This window comes from Sander vitreus, chromosome 7 (assembly GCF_031162955.1).
Source record: "Sander vitreus isolate 19-12246 chromosome 7, sanVit1, whole genome shotgun sequence".
NCBI lineage: Eukaryota > Metazoa > Chordata > Actinopteri > Perciformes > Percidae > Sander > Sander vitreus.
This window is the reverse complement of record NC_135861.1, coordinates 10,638,200-10,654,940: the sequence shown is the minus strand read 5'-3', so window position 1 is coordinate 10,654,940 and position 16,741 is coordinate 10,638,200. Positions and strand designations below refer to the sequence as shown.

Sequence of the window (16,741 nt, the reverse complement as noted above, 5' to 3'; positions counted from 1 at the left end):
GTTCAGGCAAACACATGTTTACGTAAACTACATGCAGACAGTTTCTGATATAAGCACACAAACAGACAAACCTGGTCTCTATCTTTCTCCAACAAACACACTCCATACCTTGCACACACGTGCCACTCTGGAGTAGAGCACCTTCCCAGCAGCCCCTTCTGCCTCCTGAGCGCGCTCAGTGAAGAACACATAGACCTTATCATCCTCTGAGTTATCAGTTTCAGACAGTGGCGCTACCCGCACAAACTGGGCATCTAGAAAGAGAGAGAGACAGACAGACAGACAGATATGTACAACTGGGTTTACAAACAGCAGAGATAATCAACATGTATCTTGTTGTTATCAGCAGCAGACGTGGACACACTGGCCTGATAAAGATATTGATTTAGAGTAAAAGACATTCAGTTTAGAATATTCAGTTCACAAAGCAAGAAGTTAAGAGAAAGATGATTGTTAAATGTATTAGTTTATAGCAATCTAATGACTTGACACCAAGGAGAACAAAGAGAACAGAAAAAAAGATGTAGAAACAGTACATGTATGAATTGAAGGAGTAGTTGTTTGATAAAGAATTTAAATGTTGTTGATAATATATCATTATTGGATAATCTGATTGTTCTTTGCTTAAAAAGAGCCAATGGAAACTGAACTGTTAGCGTGTTAGCTTTTAGCAGTGTGCCAGTGTGTTTTAGTTCTAACACACCCTGTCTCACACTTTACAAAGAAGACAACCAAGAGACATCCTGGGTAGCATACTAACAAACTGCAAGGTCATTTTATGTGGTGTTTTCTGGATGAAAATATATTCAAGTGAAATTCCAATATTTGCTGATTTATAAAAGGACCTGGGACCAGCCATCTCAGGACTGTTGTTGTACAAAAACTACATAAGCAGAGACTTCTGTTGTGGCATCCGACCACTGTAGGTAAGAGAAGAGTTTTCAAAAGTAAGGAGTTTTTTGCTTTTGTTCTGGTTCTCGTTGACATTTTTTTGTACTTACCCTGCAGCCAGGTGGAGTCGTACTGCTCAGTGCGGATAACATGACGGCTGCCGAGACTACGGAAGAAGGCTGAGTCCCGGCTCATGAAGTCTGAGGTGATCCCAGCATACAGCTCTCCATCTACACAGAATAACAAAAGGTTTAGGTATTTAATTTATTCCAACATATTCTCACAATAGTTCATGCAACCAGATGGTGTCTTTTTGTTACATCCCCCCCACCATGACCCCAGTCTGTAATGCAGGCTTTTCTGTTAAAGATTTGTAGTCTCCAGAATCAAGCCAACTCTAAAGACATCTCATGGTGGTGGCATTGTGGTGCTCCCAGTACCACGGTGAACTTAGGGGGCCATTGTTGTGTTATTATGTAACACATACATATTGTTGCTTTGTAGTGGAACTCACTGTACGCCAACCAAACTGGTCTCCTTGTCTGTTGTGTGGCCCCAGTGGCCTAATGTATAAGGCACTGGCCTCCTAAGCCAGGGATTTTGGGTTCAAGTTGTTATATACAACAAATGGCACAGTGAAAGCATACAGTATAGATAGCAGAGGATGTATTGAAACCATCCTCTTCTTTCTATTCTTTAAGGAAGTTCTAACAACTTTAACCTCCACTTTCCTGACGACGACAACAACCCCGCTGGTAACAAAGGTGTCCTTGTAGTACATACTGCACAGAGGGAGAAATGTATCTTAGATGAGACTAGAAGCTGTTTATTCCTTTTGTTAAAGAGAGATAAAAAAAATGCTGCATTCAAGAAAAGAATATTGAGCCCGCACCTGCATCTTCCAACCTGCTTTACTGATCAAAATGTCTGTAAAGTCTAAGTCCATGAATGTTGGGGTCCCATCCTAAACCAGGGATTGTGGGTTCAAATCCCATTTGGTGTAATTGACAGCAGAGTGGTGCAGTGGAAGTGTGTTCTGCCCATAACCCAGAAGTCGAGTCGATGGATCGAAACCATCCTCTGCTAACAGAGAATTTTACTGGCAGCTGATTGGCCCAAAAGCCATTTGTGAAACTGTCATGGATTGGGGATTTCAGAAACAAACTGTACATGTCAGGAAAACAGTGCGTACTGCAGATGACTGCTGAGCACTATTGCATTGTTGCTTCTCGACAACCCTGCTTTTGTCCCATGTTCCCCATGTTTTCAGTGCTTTACTTCGCCATGTTTGCTCCCTGCTGTTTATGTCCTTCTGTGCATTATCTAGGTTGTCTCTCTGGCTTTGGCTCTGAAGACCTAAAGGATAAGGCACAGGCCTCCTACAGCAGAGTTGTGCAGCAGATGCATCCAGGGCTCATAACCCCTGAAGGTTATGGGTCACATTGAAACCATCCACTACTAACTGTTCCTTACGAAAGTTTTAAGAGACATTTTACTAACGACGATAACCGTGCTGGAAACAAAGGTGTCTTTGTAGTACAGAGCAGCACAGAGAGAGAAATCATACTTGAATGTGACTAGAAGAAGGTGATTGAAAGCAGAGTGGATCGAGACCAGCTATTTATGCCGGAAGCATTGCAAGCTATCTGATGAAAAGCAACTCTTCATATTACTTCCAAGAACATACTGTAACTAATTTACACAGCAAAAACTCCTACACTCAAAACTGTGTTTGAACGCATCCTGTGAAAACACAGACGGAGCATTAAAGCTGCTGCTCTTTGCTAGCATCTCCTGTGTGGACACTGTGTAGGATGTTTTACTGCAAACCACCCATATTATAAACTAAAATCTTTTGCAGCCTCAAAATAAATGTAACCATTATGTTGAGATGGCGTTGAGGAAAAAAACTAATCTCTCAAATGAATCATAATATTATATACAATGTCAGTAGTGTGCTGATGTTTCTGCAGAAGGTGTGCAGAAGAACAAACCCATGTTTTTTGTTTAGTTGTTTGTTTGATTCAGTTGTCTTTTGCTCAGGTAAAACTGGTCATCCATACCTACCTAAAACCTCACAGACAAGTTATAGCTGTTCCTATGAGAACTTATAATTCATAGTTTATTTGCGTTGGGGTTTGGTCAACTTACCAACGACAGCGGAAGCTGTTTTCTGGAACGGATCGTAGGGACATTTCCCTTTCCCACACTCTGTCTGGCTGTAGGAGAGAGTCTGGTGCTCTGACTGGCAAAGAAAACAGAGACAGCAATAACTCAGAGAGAGAGGGAGACAATCAGAATACAAGAGTTTGGGCAGACTGACAGGCTGTAACTCTTTGATTCATTCTTTAATTCATAAATAATATCATTCATCTGCACAAATAAGCAGAAAGACTTTTTCAGCCTACCACACATGCACAGAGTGAGCAACTAATTGAGGGTAATCAGGTTAAGTGGAGGGATTTTAAAATGTGTGAAGTCCGGTCTTAAACTAGTCAGCACCACCAGCTCCTCTAAGCACCATGTCTGAACCTCTCTGATCTCGCACAGCCTTTCATGGGATTACAATTTACACAAATATGAATGCAGGAATGCATATACCCACACACACATAAAATCACACAGTCTCAGATCCCACATTCAGTTAAAACCTCTCACATACACGCACGCACACACACACACACACACACACACACACACACACACACACACACACACACTGAGGGAATTTAGAACCATTAACCTATTTCTGACAAAATGATAACCCACATGTGTCTAAATCATGAGAAATTACCAACGAATCAGTGTGGAATGAAGAACTCTTGGGGCCAAGAACTACACTGACATTATATTTGACATAAAAATGTCAACTAAAAAATCGCCCCTAGAGTCAATAAAAAAGGTACACTGTATATATTATAGACAGATGGCACAGGATGAACCCTGGTAGATATATATGGGCATAGGGGCAGACACCACACATATGATATTTCAGCTGCTGATAGGCCTGTGTATAGGGGCTGGGACAGGGAGTTGGAACACACACACACACACACACACACACACACACACACACACACAGGAAAGTGGGTGGCAGGAACAGCATTCCTTCATTATAAAAAAAAAGTGTAAATTTCTTTTATATTTTTTATGTTATTTAAATTGTGTTCATATATATATATTATATTGTATGGTCATATGTCTGCAAAACTTTACATTAGCCTGCATGCTAGCTAACTAAGGAGCTACAGCAACCATCAGATGGGGATTATGGGGGTTACATTTTGTTAACAAAAGAAAATTACATCCACTGCAAAATCCTGCAATAATGATTATATTTGAAGTTGCAGTGGCCCTAATCCAGATCGGAGTCCTTTAATATTGAGTATCTACTGATACCGATCTGATACTTACGTATATTTACCTAAATGCTTATTACTGTAAATATGTATCTGACACTCTGAAATTAACTGTTGTAGCCTTCTAAATTTGCCAACTACTTGATCTAAATACTGAAGGTCCTGATTAAAAAATATTTAAGTGTATACGCTTCAAATTACTATTCCCCTTCCAGGTATTGTGACAAAGGGACAACTTTCTAGCTGGTTACAGAAAAGGATTTTTGTGTGTATACAGTATGTGTGCTTGCAGCAATACCTGTTGGAAGACGCTGGTGGCTATGAAAGCACATCGGGGGTTGAAGGCTCCAGTGCCACAAACGTACAGGTGAGTCTGATTAAAAGGCTGCAGAACTCGCAGGAAGTTAGCACACTCCAACTGGACAGAGAGAAAGAGATACACACACACACACACACACACACACACACACACACACACACACACACACACACACACAAACACAAACAAACACAAACACATACAGAGGGACCACAATGTGAGAAAATAATGGAAGAAGTGGAGTACTTTGTAATATTGTTTTATTACATATATCTATGGTAGTGGTTATGTCATATTAATTGGTTGAATTTCTATCACAAGGTAGCAATATTGGAAAAGTAATACCAAAACGAGCCAAGTTTAATTTTATTGAAATAACATCATCAAAAACATGAACTTTATGTTTCTCATTTGGATCTGTTGTGCTTGTTAAAAAATGCAAACTTTGCCCAAACTGCCAGAGTATTTACGCACAAAAGACATGAAGGCTCTGGCTACACTGAACTTGAAAATAAGATTTGTTTGCTCAATGAGCATTACCTTTTCTTCCCTGTCAAAGTCTGTCCATTTTGTCCTGTACATGTTGTTTTGTTGGGCTAATGAATCTAACTAACCTGCATCTTGATATCCTCGCCAGCATCAGAGCTCTGTTGTTTGTTCATTGTTCCCAAATTAATCAGATTCATTCAACTTTAGTTCCGCACTAGATTGTAATCTATCATGCAACTGCCTTACTTTATTGCTGCAGAACTCTTTAGACAGTTTCTTGTGTGCAGCGGCAGTATAACATTGCAGCAGGCAGTGAAGAAAGGATGTTAAACCTGATATGACATGACCTGTAGGCCACTGATCCATATATGTGTAGAATTCTGTGTAAATGAATTTTTCTTCCCTGTGTGACTTTAAAACTAATTGCCTGCATTCATGGTAACACACAGTAGTGTGTGTGTGTGTGTGTGTGTGTGTGTGTGTGTGTGTGTGTGTGTGTGTGTGTGTGTGTGTGTGTGTGTGTGTGTGTGTAAAATCACCTCTGGATCCTTCCCAGCCATGAGACATTCTTGGACACGGTCTGGACTAGCTGGCCAGTACAGCTACAGAGAGCGAGAGAGATAAAAAAACGAAGAGGAAGAGAAAAAGATTTTAAAAACAGCTTCTATTACTCACTCTAAATCCCAGATAAAAGGCGTTTGGCATTGACAGGTGCTTGACGAGGAAGGGAGGCAGGGAGAGTCAACAAAACATGACTAATCTACATGAAAAAAGGCAGGAGGAGAAGAGGGAGATTGTAATACCTCTTGTGAGTCAGCTTCAGGGAGGAAAAATAAAAACCAAATGACAGCGCAGCTGAGTCCTGATGATGAGTCAAGCTGTCAACCATTTAACTGTGACTACCGTGTCTTTAGCTACAGTCACATGTGCACAGTAATGCAACTGTTGTCATTAGTTTGGATAAAGCAATCAGTTGATTTTCTAGTTGTGTGAATTAGCACGCCTCTGGCTAAATGTCCTGTTAATGTAAACAATAATCATTTGGTCATTCATAAACATTTGTTTTAAATATAATTATTTGTGTGATTACACCAGTTCCAGTTGTGCCAATTGTTTCGTTACATAAGTAAATTATGCTGAGTGTGGCGGTATTAAAGACTCCATGGTTAGGATGCTAACATTAAACACTTTTGAGAGAACCAAATGGAAATCTAAGGACCCATCAAGCTTCCAGTTCTTCTAACTTGGTTTTCTGTCATGACAGATTTGTTTTCGTTAGCAACAAGTTTCTAGTCTGTCTGGTGTACGTTAAGGGTTTTATAGGATACGACAGGACAATAAGAATCAGACTGTGTGCCTAGTATGTTAAAAGAACAGCAGGCTGGCTAGAAAGCAAAAATGTTGTCTGATTTGTTTTGGTTAGACAGTTCGCCCACACGCAAGCCAACATACTTGCCTTATGTCTTATTCTGATCTTCAACCAGCCCACAGGCCAGTTCATTATAATTTATTTTTTATATTTTATAATGTATTTAGGCTCTTTGCCATGTGCATCACTGCCAAATAAGGACATGAATGACAAAGGGAAAAGTAAGTAAAACCCCTGCTATGCAGAAATAAAGGCAAGCAATGAAACCTGTCAAATGTATGGCTCAGGGTCAGATATGAAGACGTTAACTGATTTAAGTATTTAGTTAAGGCGTGAGAAAGTCTTTATCCACTTTTTTTTAAACTGTCTACATCACTATGTCTGAATAAAATCCCTAGGTTGTTTAAGAAGCAGGTCATATTTGCTTGGGTCTATTTAGGTTTGGTTGTGAGTGTGTGTGTTTAAAAAAAAAAAGAAAAGACTAATTAACTAATCAGAAAATGGATGACTTCACCAGCGGATTATTTTTAACGTAATCAGTATATAACAATATAAACACTCCAAAATGGGGATTATTCCACTGCTTTCATGTCAAAATAATAAAGTCAAAGATAACGAGAGAAAGAAGTGCGGCATTGTGTCACATAGCAGCTACATGACTAAACTAAATATTTGCCTGAGTCATTCCCTCAGAGCAGTGAAGCAGAGATTGAATCGATACGACAAGTGAAAAAAAATGCAGGTACTTATCTTTTGTTTTAGTTCACATCCCTTTCAAATGAAAAGTGTTAAATTATCATTAATAGTGAAAGAATAAGACATGATCCGTGCATGGATGTTGGCCCTAACAGAAAACTCTCGAGCTGCTGATTTCTTTTGGCTCTACAAGTCTGAATTTGCTTCAATCTATAAAATGTGACACCAACTCTTTGAAAGTGATTAACAACAAATGATGGTGCTTTCAGGAAACCATTTCTTCTGGATGTCCAGTAATCGTTCCCTGATGTAGTCCTTCCCGCAGAGCCCGGTGCGGAGCCGAGACGATCAGATTAGATTAGAGACCACATTCCCTCTTATCTCCAAATACCACACACTGACAGGAACATGGACCACCACTAAAGGATTCTCACCAGGTAAGACTTTGGTTAATGTAAATGTACCTCTCCGTGAAGAGCGTGCTGACTGGCAGTTTAAAAAACATACAGGAACATACTGGGTTTATGCAAAATATAGAAGTCACTGGCAGGAAAAAAAATATAAATCAAATAAGAAAAAATTGATGTTGAGAAATGACACATTTCTGTACTTTGGCAGAGAATACCAGTGCTGAAAAGGAAAGAAACAAAATGGAAACAAAAGTAGTGAGAATGAATAACGAACAAATATGCAACAGAAAGCCACAAACACACTCAAACCCTTGGTGACCCTTTGTGTAATGTGGGTTGCCAGCTGTGGACTCACACAGAAGGAATGCCTTGAGGTTTTTTTGGCCTGATCAAAGAAAAATGTGACTGAAGGCAACACTGTCACGTTTGGCACCCTGCCCTGAACTGTGATGGACTGGAGGAACTGTTTACGTGTCCATCTCTCTGTGCCAAAATCAGTTTCACTGAGCCAGTAAGACTGCACATATGTGTTAGGTTTAAACTCATGAAAAGAACAAAAAAATGAAAAAATAGGAATAACTTGGTCTCAAGCTGCACTGATAAGAAGCTCTGGATGTCAGTAGCAGAGAAAATAAACAGAAATGTGGAGAAGATGGCACTGTGAGTGGTTTTAACACCACAAGGGAAGAAACTGCACATGAGCTAGAACCATATAAACATACTATAAATACTGTATGTACAAATATATAACTTTCCTGCCAGCACCGAGCTGTGTTATGAGTCGACTATGACTATCTATCCTTTTGTTGGCTCACTGCATGGCTGAGTGGGTGGCTGGCCAGCTTGACTGCTGTCTGTTTGTCTGCTTGCCTACCTGATAGCGTGCATGTACGTCTGACAGATGAGGATATTGATTTGATCCAGCAGGGCAGAGTTATGAAAAGGCAACATTGTCGCTGTCCTTGCTGTGACCCTGAACTTAAGCAGACTGGTTGGCAAACCATCACCAAGTCTGTCTGGATTTAAAAATACAGCTGCCGAAGAAAACCCAGATACTTTAGCAAACCTGTAATTTATATCTAATTGTCAATGTTTTTCTTTCAACCCAGATTTCTATATTCCTGTGCACCTAAAAGTTGGTGTGTTTCCTGCTGAAAATCTTGCTTTGGGCTTCTTTGAGTAAGAATAGCACTGATGTTAGATACGTGAAGCATCCCACAGCCCCATTAGCATGAGTGACATGTGTCCGGGCAGGAACTTGATCAGCTGAATCAAGACAGGGCAGCGCAGAGGAGTCTTTAACGGTTTTAAGATTCATATCAGTAAGCTTCATATTATCCATGTTATGCAAAAATTCTGGTATTTAAAATGTTGATGTACACATAAAAAGAACTTGATTATTCAACTACATCAGAAATTGCACAAAAGCATGACACTCACTGGTTTAAGAAATCAATAAATAAGTAGGCTAAAAAAAAAAAAAAAGCATAATAGCTATCCAGCGCCAACAAGAGTTCTGCTTTTTGGCAGTGAACGTGGACAGTGGTGGAGGTAAGAATGTGAGAAATGTGCAGAAAATAATTTGTGGCCTGACTGAAACCCATTATCTTGCTATCTGTTTGTCCATTTGGAAAGTTACAAAACTAAGGCAACAAAGGAGTTTTCTCCCTCAATGAGGGTGTCTGAATAGTAGTTTAAGACTGCAAGCTATTAAACATGGATGTAAACTAAGCTGGATTTAAAATACTTAAAAATCTGCTTTGCAAATGATTTATCACTAAGGAAATGCACTCAACACTTTTGTTAGACCTCTAGGATACACACAATATGTTTTGGTGAGTAACACTGAATGTAAAAGGTGCAATATGTAATACTGACAGCTAGTGTTTAAAATAGTTACTGCAGTACAAATTCAAAATACTGGAGAGAGTCGTCTCCCCGCCCCCTCCTCCCCAGACTCGAAGTTCACGGAGGTTGCCAGGCTGAGACCGCAGCATCCACAGCACAGTGGAGTAGCTAACGTTAGATGCTGGCTATATTGACAGTCATATACCCAACTGACAGGCACCCTTTTTCTGCTTAGAATTTGAAGCCTTAGAATTACGGTGAGAACCGCTAAAAATAACACTACCTTGCCGTCCTCTCCACCCGACTGAACACACTTTATTGGCTTAGAATTACAGCAACAATCGCTAAACACACTGCAAACTCACGGCCCTCTCTTCCCAATTTACAGCCCCCTCTCTTGGCTTAAAATAACTCACTGTTGTCGGCTACGCCCCCTGAACAGGCTGCACATTGTAAACAGCCGTGGCCCGCTTGCCTGGTCCTCTGGTAACGTTAGCTAGCAGTTAGCAGGGTTAGCATGGCAGCGTTAGCCAGGACCAGTCGGGATCACTTTACTGGCTGTGTCTCAATTGTTTTTGCGAGTAACCAACTCGGGTACTCTAGCTATATAATTCAATGTGAGTACATGAATGTTGAAATGACATAAAATGCCTGTCCCTAGTAGCTGTGATAAATTAGCCTGAAGTTAATGCTTACCTGTTCAGGAGGAAATTAGCCAACTTGGTGTCCTTTTGGGCTCTAAGCTGTCTCCAGCTTTCAAATACATCTCCAATATTTACCTGGGGTTTGTTACGTCTCTGGTCACGCAACTGTTAGAAACGTGCCATTTATTTTTAGGTCGGGTAGAATAAATTTTCATTGATCCTGTTCGTTTGTTTTCTGCTTTCATGACTGTACTAACGTTACAGCTATAGCGCGCTGGGTTTACGTTTTTACAGGTATATGTATATCTGGCAACCCGGCCTGGCTGTGAAACTGGGCAGTTGGTAACAACACACAGGCTAAAACACGTCCGTCACAGAACGGAAATTTCAAAAAGGAGAAAATACTGGCATTAGCATTGCTGTCAGAAAAGCTAGTGTTGCAACTTAGCATGTTTCCTTAATATCTGATGACGCATTGGGGTCATTTTTGGATTTATTACAGTAAATATATTACATATTGGACCGTTAATAAGAAAACTCCAAAGGGCCCCTTTAAGTTCTACAACTAACACAGGCTTGTTAGGCCTTTGACATACTGTATTTCCAAATATAAGTGGATAAACCAAACAATACATGGTGATGAGGCCAAAATTAAGTGACAACACTGCAGCTTTAATGGAGTGGCCGAGTTAGAACAAGGTGGAAAGGGGAGCCAGGGGGAGATACTGTAGTTCTACTGGTAAAATACTGTTACTGTCTGTGTGAAGTTAATTCATCTTAATATGAGTTACTAAAGGTAAAAACCAGAAAACAGGGGCTGAGGTGTGTATGTGTGTGTGTGTGTGTGTGTGTGTGTGTGTCTCTGTCTGTGTGTGTGTGTGTGTGTGTGTGTGTGTGTGTGTGTGTGTGTGTGTGTGTGTGTGTGTGTGTGTGTGTGTGTGTGTGTGTCTGTCTGTGTGTGTGTCTTCCGGTTCTAACCTTGCGTGGGTTCTGAGTTATGTCGTCCAGACTGGTAGACAGTAGGTTATCTTTCATGGCCACATACAGACGCCTCCTGTCTTCGTCAGGCTGCAGGGAGTGCAGGTTTCCAGCCACCAGGGGCAGCGTCAGCAGGCGGCCATTCTGGATCAGCTCTGGCAGAGGAGAGGAAGACAAAATGAAGGATTCCAATCAGCAGAAATTGGCTCGCGGCTTGTTCAGTTTTGAAAATGTGCAAAGGAATCTTGAAGAAATTAACATGTAATACACTTTCTTGCTGAGAGTAAGATGAGAAGCTGGATTCCACCTGTGCATTATAGAGCTCAAGCCAGGAGTTGATTAGCTTAGCTTAGCATAAAGACAGGAAGCAGATGAAACAGCTTTCTACAAAAAGACACCTTCCAGCACCTCTAAAGCTCATGAAACGAACTATCTTGTTGGTTTTAATCCGTACACAAACAGGAATGTTAAAATGACAAGTTGTGGTTTTACTGTGAGTAATGAGAGTCAGTCTAGCTGCTTCTTTATTATTTATGCTATGTAAAAGTAAGCTTATCGACTCCTGACTTTAGCTCTATAGGGGGGAGTAGAGTCGAGTTTTTAATGTTTCTTATGGGGAATTTGGTTTACACACAGGCATGGGTATGAAGAACAATAAACACATAAAGATAAAAATTAAAAATATACACAACACCCAATGCAAATTTCTGTTTTTGTAAGTAGGCCACAGATGGTCAGATGTTTTTTTTTTTTTTTTTATGATTTATTTTTGGGCATTTCAGTCTTTAATGAAAAGGACAGCTAGATATGAAAGGGGAGAGGGGGAAGACATGCAGGAAATCGTCCAGGTCGGACTCCAACCCTGGACCTTCTGCGTCGAGGCATACACCTCTATATATGTGCGCCTGCTCTATCAACTGAACTAACCCAACCACGATGATCAGAGTTTTTGAGGATTATTTTTTCAACAGACAAACAATCAGATAAATTGACATGTTGGTCAAAGACACGCTTTCCCACACCTGCAGTATCCATCACATGCACACACATACACAATTGTCAATCTTATCACACTGGACACTTCGGGTGAAACAAAAGAAACTTGGATGGAATGTATCTTTTGTGAATAAACAAACACAGACATGCACACTTACACACAGACACACTGTACCTGAACTACATTTCCAGACAGATTTCATGATAACTAACGATTCTGAAAGCACAGATAACGAGCGTGCACCTTAAATGTTTTTCAAATGATTACACTGTTGCACCATGTAAACTATGAGAACTATGAGAACACCGCACGTCCGTCTGTCTTGTGTTAACTTTCATATTTTAACTGCCAAGTGTTCAGTGGATTGGACTTGGCGTCGGCTCACAAAACTAAAAGCATAAACATATAGGCTTTAAAGCAGCACCAGGCATGGCTTCACACATTGGCAGCTCTAAATAGCAGTGAGAGGCAGAAAGAGCTTATGAAGCACAGTTTGAACTTCAAAACCCAGAAAGCTGGGCCCATAATGTTAGTAAAATGCACACAGCATAGTCTTGTCTAGCAAGCTGGCCACTCTGCGATGCTTTTCCAAAGGGACAAGAGGCAAAGTAGTATATTTTCCAACCAGACCCTAAGGAGAAATGGGATATATGGGATAATATAATACAGCTTGTAATTAACATAAATTATTGCTCACAATATTGGTTCACTCAAGGGAAGATTTAAAGGAGTTATTAATGATTAATCATCTTTCACTGCGGCAGAAAACTCAGCTTGCTCTTATTAAAAGCGAGATGTGTGTATGGTTATACAGTGGTGCTTCACTTCTTCCTTTTGCAGTGATGGAGAACACCTCTCAAACATACGGCGTGTTTCCTCAAGCATCTAAATCTGTACTGAGACAAAGATCATACAGAATATAATCTGGTCAATATTCCTTACATTATCACGGGCACAGCAGTGTTACCTTCCAGCATGAGCACCTTTACTGAGAATCATTCATTCAAACCTAGCAGCTCTAGCTCAATGAATTACTGCATGTTGAAGTATAGTGTGTATCAGAAATGCACTGATTTTGACCAGTGTCAACCAATTTCTGTAAAGATCAACAGGAAATGTAAGCATGCAATAGAAAGCTAACTCATGTAGCTTTGTGTTTGTACGGACATGGCTGTTGATGTGTCCGTCTACGTCAGATTTCATTGCAATCTGATAAAGTTAAAACCTGTTCAACTTCTTCTGAGCTGATGAAATGAAAAATACATCGTAATTTGCCAACGCTATCCTCTTGTAGGCTTATAAAACACAAAGATAAAACTTCTTCTCATAGTACCTCTGCTTTTCCCACCACATTTACAACCCAACAAACACAAAGCTATCCATCAAAATATAAATCTGTTGACACATCCCTGTGGCTGCCCCTTTTTCTCTACATTTTGCCCAAACAGCCTTGCCTCTCCAAACACATGGTGATTATCCAAACTATAGCTGACTGAAGCAGATGTGGGATCTAAGAAAAAAAGTAATTAATGACTCTGAATATATGAATAATCTGTTGTTTATATGCTACATATCACGTTAGTTGGCACGTGGGTATAGTATTAGAAAAAAGAAAATGGTTTGAGAAGAGTTATAGGGTGAATGAAATGTGTTGAGGAGTGAACACTGAGAGGAAGAAAAGGAAAACAGAAAAAAGGAGAGATTGGCATACGTGGTGAGAAGTGGGACACTGCTGAGGTGCTGGAGATCGATCCGAAAGACTGAGAAATAAATGAAACAAGACCGCTGTCGAGGACCATGAAATGAATACAGACTGGATATAAAATACAAGGATAGATGAAGAGTATCTTAAGCTATAACACACAGGCAATGCAGGTGCCGCTTGTTCACTTCATTTCAGCTTCACGCAGTCCCACAAATATGGATTTTCTCGCTATGGTAACTAAAGATGCCACCGAGCTGTAAACTCCAGGCTTCATATTCGGCCATTTCATCATGCACTTTTAACTGGTATGAGCACCAGACAAAGAGAGTGTGGAAAAGTCCATCATGCTCAACTACATTTACAGGAACTTGAATCTATATATGTTAGGACCAGATCCAAATTCATCAAAATGTCTAACACGGTGGGGTGACAGGTTTTCACAACTCTCCCCAATTAACAAGAAACATGCTGTGAGCCCATGTGACTTTTGTTTACGGTTCCTGGCTGCTTTATTATTATGTGATCCGACAGAACTGAATATTGTGAGTCCATCATTCTTGTGGACCAAAGAAAACGTTCAATTTGCTGAATCTCTATCATTATACTGTATTGCCGATTTGTTTTCGGAACACTTTGTATCTGTATTTTTCACTGTGCACATAAACCACAACGTAATTGTGAGATAGCAAAATAGCAAAGGTGGATAAAGTCAAAAAGAGGAGGAGGCGGAATAGAGGATGGTAGGAATGACAGAATGACAGAAGTGACAACAAAATGAAAACGGTCTGATGGGTGAAGACAGTTACGAGATGAGAATAGGAAAAATGTCAAAACATGACAAGATGACAGACAGATGAGGAGAAAAGGGAAGAGGAGGGGGAGGAGGAGAGCACAAAGAGAAAGCTGAGTGAAAGAAATGTTGATGCAAGAAATTAATAAATATTGATGGACGATGATAAGGATGAGCAGGAGGAGGAGGAATAGGAAAAGACAGGTTGGGATTGGGCAGGAAAGCTCGATGAGGATAGAAAAGAGAGCTCCTGTAAAAACCATGTTGCAATGACAGGGCTGGGGGGAATGATGGGCATATGGGTGGATTGAAGAGGAAGTGGAACCAAGTGAGAAAGGAGGATGAAGGGGAAGAGTAGCCAAAAGCGTGACGGAAAATTGTAGTGTAATAACAGAGTGAGGAATGATGGATATATAGGTGGATTGAGTAGATGGGGAGGAGGAGGAGGAGAAGGGTGAGAGAGGCAGATGAAAAAAAAACGCAGAAGTGAGAGGAAAAATGATATGATGATAGTGAGAAATGATGATTGGATGGATGACGGGTGAGGGAAAGTGCTGGGAAGACAGCGCGTCTGTGAGAGAAGAGAGGAGTAGGAAAAATGTCAGAGAGGGAGGCAAAAATGATACTCAGGGAAGCAGTAAAAAAGGCTGTCAAATTAGGATGAAGAGGAAGAAGAGAAGGAGAAAGAAAAAAAGACAGAGGAACCACAACATGACAGTCAGGAGAAAACACAAGAGATGGATGAGCAGAAAGGAAATGAGAGAAAAAAGAGAGAGGAAGGCATGACTCAATGGAAATGGAGAGATAATGTGAAACAGAGAAACAGTCACAGTAGGAGAGGAAAGCTCTGCACTATAAAGGCAGACAGTAGAAACCCATACCTTAGCTCAGTGGGAAATCTCGGCTTATTAGCCACTGGGTACTTTGTTAATATTCAAGAAACGGTCAGAGAGGTATATTGTTTTGCTTCACACAGATTTTGGCTTCAATAATTCCAGTGGGTGCAGCACAATTAATTCAACAGAATCGTGACTTTTCTGTTTGTTTTGTTCAAGGTTTGTTTGTTTGCTCAAGACGTCGGCACCCTTTTTTCCCCTCAGCCCACGCGTTACTTGTTTCTAAACATTATGTTGAATTGCAAAAAAGACAAAATCATTCATTCCAACTTTAAAAAACAGAGCAAGGCAATGTCCATTTGTATTGTCAGTCGACAATGTTTTCATGGGTTAAACTATTTAAATTCCAAGCCCATTTGAAGACGAGACGTTTCTGCCACCCTCTTCACAGGGTATCTATCTGAATTACAGTCTGTGTGCCACAAGAACGACATGACCTTGCTTAATTCAATATAAAGGGAACAGCTCAGCTTAATTGAATGTGAAACCACCTCTGCAGTGGAAACACCAGCGACATTCAGCCTCTGTTACCATCACAAGATCCTATTGGGTCAGACAGGCTGAAATCCAGCTCGCATCCTCACTTTAAAGTGCATTAAATCAGCATTATGGCAAAGATGATGACACTTAGATCTGCAAGAGGGAACTGAGAGTGGCTTTGTAAACACACACACACACACACACACACACACACACACACACACACACACACACACACACACACACATATATATACATTTGCAGAAATAGATAGTGTGTGCAATTGGTTAGTCAGCAGCACATGTTCATTTCAAGACTGAAACTAATTTAGCTTTAGCTTCCACAAGTACAACCCACAAAAACAATCTTTCGGTTTGGATTTCGGTTACAACTTCTTTATCCTGCACACACCATCTTACACACAGCATTTTTGGAATTTTTTTGTCTACCATATTGAACTCACAATGATGAATGGCTCTTATTCAGTATGAAAAAACACACATTCTTTTCTCCACCACATACACACACACACACACACACACACACACACACACACACACAGACACACACACACCCCTGACTGAAACGCCAGCTGCACCCACCCCACCCATACTCTTGGGACAGTCGCCTTGGAAACAGCAACCATGCCGACATTATTTGTGACGGGGTGTGTGTGGTGTGTCTCTTGGCCTTGCCTCCTCACCCCACACCCCCCACCGCCCATGCCTCACACACGCACACACACATTCACACAGATGAATGATTTGGCCAACGCCGCTCATCAACACTTTGGCTAAAACACAGAGGGTAGTTTGGAATAATGGAGTGTTTTTCCAAGACATCAAAGCTATTTAGTAAATGGGAGGGCGC

The 16,741-nt window shown here is 40.6% G+C and overlaps 1 protein-coding gene across 4 annotated transcripts in view; it reads right to left on the bottom strand.

Moving 5' to 3' along the window:
- Positions 1–16,741, bottom strand: part of sema3h (sema domain, immunoglobulin domain (Ig), short basic domain, secreted, (semaphorin) 3H) — a 57,119-nt gene that overhangs the window by 23,208 nt on the left and 17,170 nt on the right. For 3 of the 4 annotated variants that reach the window (XM_078254537.1, XM_078254538.1, XM_078254539.1), the window contains exons 2-7: positions 11,004–11,158; positions 5,598–5,660; positions 4,549–4,668; positions 3,043–3,136; positions 1,002–1,121; positions 109–254 (exon numbers count right to left, since the gene is read on the bottom strand). In XM_078254537.1, the coding sequence (XP_078110663.1) occupies positions 109–254; positions 1,002–1,121; positions 3,043–3,136; positions 4,549–4,668; positions 5,598–5,660; positions 11,004–11,158 (698 nt within the window). Of the gene's footprint in view, positions 1–108; positions 255–1,001; positions 1,122–3,042; positions 3,137–4,548; positions 4,669–5,109; positions 5,202–5,597; positions 5,661–11,003; positions 11,159–16,741 lie in introns of those variants that run through there. The other variant, XM_078254540.1, reaches the window with a different exon arrangement.